The 7,727-nt window shown below is 48.1% G+C and overlaps 1 protein-coding gene across 2 annotated transcripts; it reads left to right on the top strand.

The window, feature by feature from the left end:
- The first annotated feature begins 429 nt into the window (after positions 1-429).
- Positions 430-5,285, top strand: TIRAP (TIR domain containing adaptor protein). 2 transcript variants are annotated; one of them, XM_023516764.1, is made up of 4 exons: positions 430-506; positions 742-900; positions 2,494-3,069; positions 3,665-5,285. In XM_023516764.1, the coding sequence occupies exons 2-4, from the start codon at positions 834-836 to the stop codon at positions 3,682-3,684; spliced, it is 663 nt and encodes a 220-aa protein (XP_023372532.1). In that variant the 5' UTR covers positions 430-506; positions 742-833; the 3' UTR covers positions 3,685-5,285. The 2 variants fall into 2 exon arrangements, with proteins under 2 accessions (XP_023372532.1, XP_003795976.2); XM_003795928.3 differs by lacking the exon at positions 430-506 and having other exon boundaries at positions 559-900.
- The last annotated feature ends 2,442 nt before the right edge of the window (positions 5,286-7,727 follow it).

A 7,727-nucleotide genomic window follows, 5' to 3' on the forward strand; every position in this document is an offset into this window, starting at 1 on the left:
TTTTTTTTTGCAGTTTTTGGCCGGGGCTAGGTATGAACCTGCCACCTCCAGTATATGGGGCCAGTGCCCTACTCCTTTGAGCTACAGGCGCTACCCTAGATTCTTTTAAATACATACTAAACCATGTTTTCCGAACATTTATTATATGTCAGGTACCATTAGCACACACGTAATTGTTATAATAATGCTGACAAGTGGGTATTTCTCAGGTGGAGAAACTGAAGCTTAGCAAGATTGCCAAAGGCCACTCCACCTCTAGGGGCTGCAGCTTTCATACTTTATGTCACCACCTCCCTTAGCTCACCATCTGTCTACCTGAATACATAATTATTTTTCTAATTATTTAATACATAATCTATTTTTCCAAATAGCAACTGTCTTTCTTCTCCCATTTCAGCATTTATATAGCAAGATGCTCTAAATTGCTGCCTGCCAGATCCCCTTCCCCAGGTACCAGATACCTTCCTGGCCAGGTGGAGCAGAGAACAGTCACTCAACTGGTCATGGTGAGCTCATATCCTATAAATGTGACCACACTACACAGATCTGGATTTAGCTAGAAACCAGCCCCAATCACAATCATGTCTGTTCTTAATCCAGTGGGGGGTGTGAGGAACCATTTAGAGATGGAGCCCTTGTCAGGGGTTAGTAGAGAAATAGAACTTCTGGGAGTCCAGCCATTGGGATTTAAAGTAAGGTAAATATAGATTTTGTGAGTCTCTCTCTCTCTGCCTTTGGTAGGATGGCTGTCCCATGAGGTCAAAACCAGGTCTTTCTCCTTTTCCCACTGTACCAATGCCTAATCTTATGGGGTTTGTTCTGAGCCCAACACTATGGCATCATCGACCTCCCTCCCAGCTCCTCGCTCCCGGTCTAGGAAGCCTCTGAGCAAGATGACTGGTAAGTGGAACCTGGCTCCTAATTCTGCTCTTGCTGCTGAGTGTGGGATCCTGTCTCCTTATGGGCGAGGAAGGAGGCCTGCCTGGCCCCCGTACAGGGTGGATGAGGACAGCTGATGAGATGAAGGTGAAGCTCCTGATATGTATTCAGTGCCCAGAAGTCTGGTTGGGGGTGAGGATGCATCAGTCTAATCTTCATCCTTTCAGCCCAGAGGTTTTCTAGACCTGCTCAGCTAGGTAATTTTCCTAGCCTGGAAACCACCCTCGCTGAGTGCTTAACCTTGTGCCTCCTGTTATCTAAATCTTTGTTCCAGAACCATTCAGAGGAAGGAGCCAAGCAGAGAAAGAAAACTAATCAGTCCCCACAACACTAAGTTATCTGTCCTTATCAGAAGCTGGGTAGCCAGGTTTTGACATCATTATGAGTACTTATGGGTACAGTATGCCAGATGCCACATTATCTCAGCCAACTTTCAACAACTAAAACAAACCCATTTTACAGATGAGGGACTGGAGATGTCATACAGGAAGCAAGCTGCAGACCCACAGTCACACACAGGTGCCTGACTCCAAATGCAGCCGAGCACCACAGCTCTGCACCCTTCAGGAGGGCTGGGCAGCTGCCCTCATCCTGTAGCTCACTTAGTGACAGGCCAGGGCTTCTCAGCGCCATACAGGTGCCATTCCTCCCACCCTTTCCTTTCTGTAAGGGCCGCACTTCTTTTTTGCTTTTTTTGTAGAGACAGTCTCACTTTATCGCCCATGTTAGAGTGCTGTGGTGTCACAGCTCACAGCAACCTCCAACTCCTGGGCTTGAGGGATTCTCTTGCCTCAGCCTCCCTCAGCTGGGACTACAGGCGCCCGCCACAACAGGGCCGCACTTCTTTTTTTTTTTTTTTTTGAGGCAGAGCCTCAAGCTGTCCCCCTGGGTAGAGTGCCATGGCATCACGCTCACAGCAACCTCCAACTCCTGGGCTCAAGCGAGTCTCCTGCCTCCGCCTCCCAAGTAGCTGGGACTACAGGCGCCCGCCACAACGCCCGGCTATTTTTTGGTTGCAGCTGTCATTGTTGTTTGGCGGGTCCGGGCTGGGGATTCCAACCCGCCACCTTAGGTGTACGTGGCTGGTGCCTTAGCCGGTTGAGCTATAGGCGCCGAGCCAGGGCCGCACTTCTTAATTTAACTTCACCTCCTCCCCACGGCATTGGAAGTGGGCTTGGAGACTGATGGTTCTTACTAGCTCGAAAAGCTCTGCTCACCACTCCCCAGGTGGCTGACTGCCAACCTCCGTGACAAGTTCTGCTTAAGGTGGACTGGGGGACCCACACATCAAAGTTGCCTCGAGCAGGGTGGGGCCATCTCTTAATAAGCCAGTAAAACACACCCACGGGACCCCAGAGTTCTTGAATACTCCCCAGACCTTCCAGATAGAGGGAAATTTTACTCAAGTCCGTCAGGATGTACAAAACAGCATAGTGGTAGGTCTCTGAGAAGAATGTGTTGTGTCCCAGGGCATGGACACAGACAGGTCATCTTGGGTGGTGGGTCGATGAGAGGGCGGTGAGACACGGGCAGAGCGGAGTGTTCTCCCTGCAGACTGGCTAAGGCAGGCCCTGTCCAGGAAGCCCGAGAGGACGTCGGAATCTGCTGAAAGCTCGCCCGGTGCCACATCGCGGCCTGCCTCGCAGGATGGGCTCCCTGCCAAGGGGATCAGCTCAGTCGGGTCTCCCGGCACGCCGCTGACCCCTGGCTACGGGAGCAACGGCCGCTGGGGCAAGGACTACGACGTGTGCGTGTGCCACAGCGAGGAGGACCTGGGGGCCGCCCAGGCGCTGGTATCCCACCTGGAGGGCAGCGCTGCCAGCCTGCGTTGTTTCCTGCAGCTCCGGGACGCGGCACCCGGCGGCGCCATCGCGTCGGAGCTGTGCCAGGCGCTGAGCCGGAGCCACTGCCGCGTGCTGCTTATCACCCCGGGCTTCCTGCGGGACCCCTGGTGCAGGTACCAGATGCTGCAGGCCCTGGCTGAGGCCCCAGGGGCGGAGGGCCGCACCATCCCCCTGCTGTCCGGCCTGGCCAGAGCTGACTACCCTCCGGAGCTCCGATTCATGTACTACGTGGACGGCAGGGGCCCCGACGGTGGCTTTCACCAAGTCCAGGAAGCTGTCCTGCGGTGTAAGTTGTATTGTAAGATGCAGGTGGGCGGGAGAAGAGGAAGGGGGTTAGGCTATAGCTTGAGATCTGTTTTGCTTTTAGGGGACGCCCAGACTGTGGGCAAGACGGCAATCACTTGTGTCCTGCTCCTTCACCTATGGCTAGTGAAGAGTCACTTGGGCAAACTGCTTAACCCCGTGTGCTTCAGTTTCCTCATTGCCCATCAGGCTTCCATAACTATAAAATGAGAATAGTATATCGCTAAAGGCTTAGACCATGTCCTGGCCCATGTTAAGTATTCATACTAGGCAGGGCCTGGCACACAGGAAGTTCTCAATGGAAATCATTAGCTAGTAATAGCATCTCATTGTGATCAGGTTGGAGATGTCCACTGAGGACTGGGAGGATGCCGGGGGACATGGGCTTAGCTTGGGAAACAGTATAAAACAATAGGAAAGAACTGCATATATATGCACATCTGGGGAGGGGCATTATAGTACAATGGGTTTGGAAGGAAAGGTAACATAAAACCGAGAAGCAGCAGGGCCCGTTGGGGGAAACGGGTGCTGGGTTTGGGGAGGGTGACAGCACTTTGATTCTGTTTGTTCTCTTTCAGATCTGAAGACACTCCCTTGACATTAATTATATCATCATGACCCCAGAAAGTTGGAGTAAAGCTTCAAAGAGCACATGCAGGGCCTTGGGTTCTAGCTAATGTGCCAGGTATAAGGAGCCAGAGTCTGCAGCACTTTGCCGGTGATCCTGGGATCAATTGCCCATCAGGCTCCTATTACTGTGAACTCCCCAGCAAGGCCAGGGGGAGGTCAGGGACTCCCCCAGAAGGCCATAAAGAAATTGGGAACTCCCCAGGAAGATCATGAAGAAGCTGGGGACTCCCCAGGAAAGCTAAGAGGAAGCTAGAGTGGGAGGTAGTGTTGATACTGGGATGGTCAGCTGTGCTTTGCCTCCTGCCTAATAGGGTAGGAAGACTGGAAGACTCTTACATTTTCCTCTGTAAATGGGCACTGGTATAGACAGGTGTCTCTTAGACCTAGGTGCTCACTTGACTGATGAACAAGCAGCTTAGACCACAGGCCTCAACATGGATGGTTTTCCTGGTTGCCTGGGGAAGCCCCTGAACAGGTATCAGGAGAAAGTGACAGGTATCATGTCCTTCACACACTACGCTGTGCCCTTTCCCAGAGGCACCCATCTGCTCCAAAAGGCTGTATGAAAGATGCATTCAGCACAGCATGGCATTTCATTTATTGAACATTAAAGACACACCTAGAAGCCATTCTGAATATATAAGGATGGTTAGGGACCAGGTAGGAACCCTAATGCCTGGGACCCAAAGCCCAGATGCTGTGACATCTGGGGGCATCATCAGGGTCTGGCCAGAGCAGTATGTACCTTCAGACAACGGGAATCAGCATCTTTCTCTGGCAGATGACTGTTCCCCATAGGACAGGCAGGGTCTCATTCATCTGTGCTCAATAAGTTTGCTGGTGAACTGAAATCAATTTCATTATTTACCCCCAATGTGTACTTTGTGCCTCTTCTCAGTTCCCCCATCATATCCTCTTTCACTGAAAAAAATCTTTCTAAATTATGAATTATTTTATAGACAAAAGGACTAAAGAATACATGTAATATAAGGCACACTCAGGTGCCTGCCCCCTAGCTTAATAAGCAAAACCTTATCCCTGTGGTACTCCCTGAACTGCAGTCCCCTCACTTCCCCCCCAGACTTAAGTACTCTTCTGAATTTTGGACTTACCTGCTCTTAGCTTTTCTCTATATAAATTTACTATGAATGTGTGTGTCCCTACCAGCACCTTGTTCAGCGGTGCCTGGCGTTATACTTTACACAAAGGGCTCTGTAACACTGCTCTGCAGACTCCTTTCTTTGTTCACCAGGTCTGTGAGATTTGTCCAGGCTGATGCCTGACACTCCACTTAATTTATTTTCTTACTATTATGTAAATATGCCATTACTTAGCCACATATTCTTCTAGAAATAGTTATTTCTAGGTTTTTGCTATTAAAAACAATGTGCCTATGAACATTTTTGTACTTTTCCGTGAGCAAGATTTTCTAAGATTTAGCTTAGAGGGAGAATAGCCGAGTAGTAAACAATCTACATCTTCAGTTTCACTAGAAAATGCCAAAGTTTCCTCCAAATTGGTTATGCCAATTTATGTTCCTACCATTTGTTTTTGAGAGTTTCCACTTTTTTATGTTCTTGCCAACACTTAGAATTATCAGATTTTAAAATGTCCACGAACTTAGTGGGTGAAACTGATCTTACTGTCATATTTTTTTTCCTTTTCACCATATGATAAACTATGTATACACACATATATATATATATAACTAAAAGGAAAAAAGTTGACAAATCCCTGGTATATCTGTCAACCAGCTTCAAGAATTATCAGCTCATAGCTAGCTTTTATCAATAGTAACCCTACCTATTCCCTCACTCCTACATCTTTTTTTTTGAGACAGTCTCAAGCTGTCACCCTCAGTAGAGTGCTATAACAACACAGCTCACAGCAACCTCCAACTCCTGGGCTCAAATGATTCTCTTGCCTCCGCCCTCCCAAGTAGCTGGGACTACAGGTACCCGCCACAACACCCAGCTATTTTTTGGTTCCAGCCGTCGTTGTTTGGCAGCCCCGGCTGGATTTGAACCCACCAGCTCAGGTGTATGGGGCTGGTGCCTTAGCTGCTTGAGCCACAGGCGCCGAACCTCCTACATCTACATCATTTTGAAGCAAATCTCAGGCATTATTTTATTCCTGTTTAAGTTTGTAGCTCTAAATTATTAGAAAGACTTTCTAAAAAGTATTATAATGTCATTTTAATTTTTATATCTGAGAGAGTCTCTGTCGCCCTTGGTAGAGTGTCATGGTGTCATAGCTCACAGCAACCTCAAACTCTTGGGCTCAAGTGATCCTTCTTGCCTCAGCCTCCTGAGTAGCTGGGACTACAGGTGCTGGCCACGACAAAGTCTTACCCTTGCTCAAGTTGGTTTTGAACTCCTGAGCTCAAGCAATCCACCGGCCCCAGCTTCCCCAAGTGCTGAGATTTCAGGCACAAACCACCTCGCCCAGCCTTGTCACTTTTATTTGAGACAGAGTTTCATTGGGTTCCTCTGGCTAGAGTGCCTAGGTCACAGCAATCTCAAACTCCTGGGTTCAAGCCATTCTCCTACCTCAGCCTCCTCAGCAGCTGGGACTACAGGTGCCTGTCACAAAGTCTGGCTTTTTTTTTTTTTTCTATTTTTAGTAGAGATGGGGTCTTGCTCTTTCTCAGGCTGGTCTACAACTCCTGAGCTCAAGGGATTCTGAGCCTTGGCCTCCCAGAGTGCCAGGATTATAGGCATGAGTCACCATGACCAGCTGACAATGGTTTTTTTTTTTTTCTTTTTAGAGATAGCACCTCATTCTGTTGTCTGGACTAGAATGCAGTGGTATCATCATAGTGCACTGTAGCCTCAAACTTCTGGGCTCAAGCGATCCTCTAGCCTTAGTCTCCCAAGTAGCTGGGACTATAGGCACAAGCTCTCCTGCCTGGCTAACATTTTTCATTTTTTTGTATAGACAGGGTCTTGCTGTGTTGGTCAGGCTGCTCTTCAACTCTCAACCTCAAGATATTCCCCCACCTTGGCCACCAGAAGTGTTAGGATTACAGGTGTGAGCCACTGTGTCTGGCCAGTTTTTCATTTTTATATAAAATATTTTAACTCACTTTGTGTCAGTGCTTTTTGTATGTTACTCAGGAATTCCTTTCCCTGCCCCTGTATTTTCTTCTGGAAGTACTTCCTTTTATACTTAGGTCTTTAATTACCTGGGTTTTTTTGTTTGGCTTGGTTTTGTTCATGATTTCATATCACAGACCCAGTATTTTTTCCATTTGAATAAGCACCATTTACTACCTCCCCCCCCCCCCCGATGATGTCACAGCTGTTATATTGTCTTATGTGGGGAGTAATTATGGGGTTCTTCATTCTCCACTTGTTTGTATATCCCTGTGTTGGTGCCACGCTGGCTTACTTACTGTTTTTAATCTGCCTTGATAGTTTGTAGGTCAATTCTTCCCACTCTTTTTTTTTTCTTTTTTGCAGTTTTGGCTGGGGCTGGGTTTGAACCCGCCACCTCCGGCATATGGGACCGGTACCCTACTCCTTTGAGCCACAGGTGCTGCCCATCCCACTCTCCTTTTTGGGGGGGTGGGGGACAAGAGTCTCACTCTGTTGCCCTGGTAGAGTGCCATGGCACCAGCCAACCTCAAACCCCTGAGCTCAAGTGACCCTCCCACCTCAGCTTCCCAAGTAGCTAAGACTACAGGTACCCACAACACCTGGCTAATTTTTCTATTTTTCATAGAGATAGGGTATTACTCTTGTTCAGGCTGGTCTCGAACTCCTGAGCTCAAGGGATCCTCCCTCCTAGGCCTCCCAGAATGCTACAATTACAGGTCTGAGTCACCGCACCCAGCCTACATTAGATTTTCTAACGTTAAGCCTGCTTTATACTCCTGGGGTAAACTCAAATTGAACATGTTTACAGGATTAATTCCTTACACTTTTTAAGGACTTTTACATCTATGTCCATTCTTAAATAATCTTTTTCTTGTTGTGATATGGAAGTTATACTAGTTTTTTTTTTTTTTTT

This window comes from Otolemur garnettii, unplaced genomic scaffold, assembly GCF_000181295.1.
Source record: "Otolemur garnettii isolate 467f Iridium unplaced genomic scaffold, OtoGar3 scaffold00097, whole genome shotgun sequence".
Taxonomy (NCBI): Eukaryota; Metazoa; Chordata; class Mammalia; order Primates; family Galagidae; genus Otolemur; species Otolemur garnettii.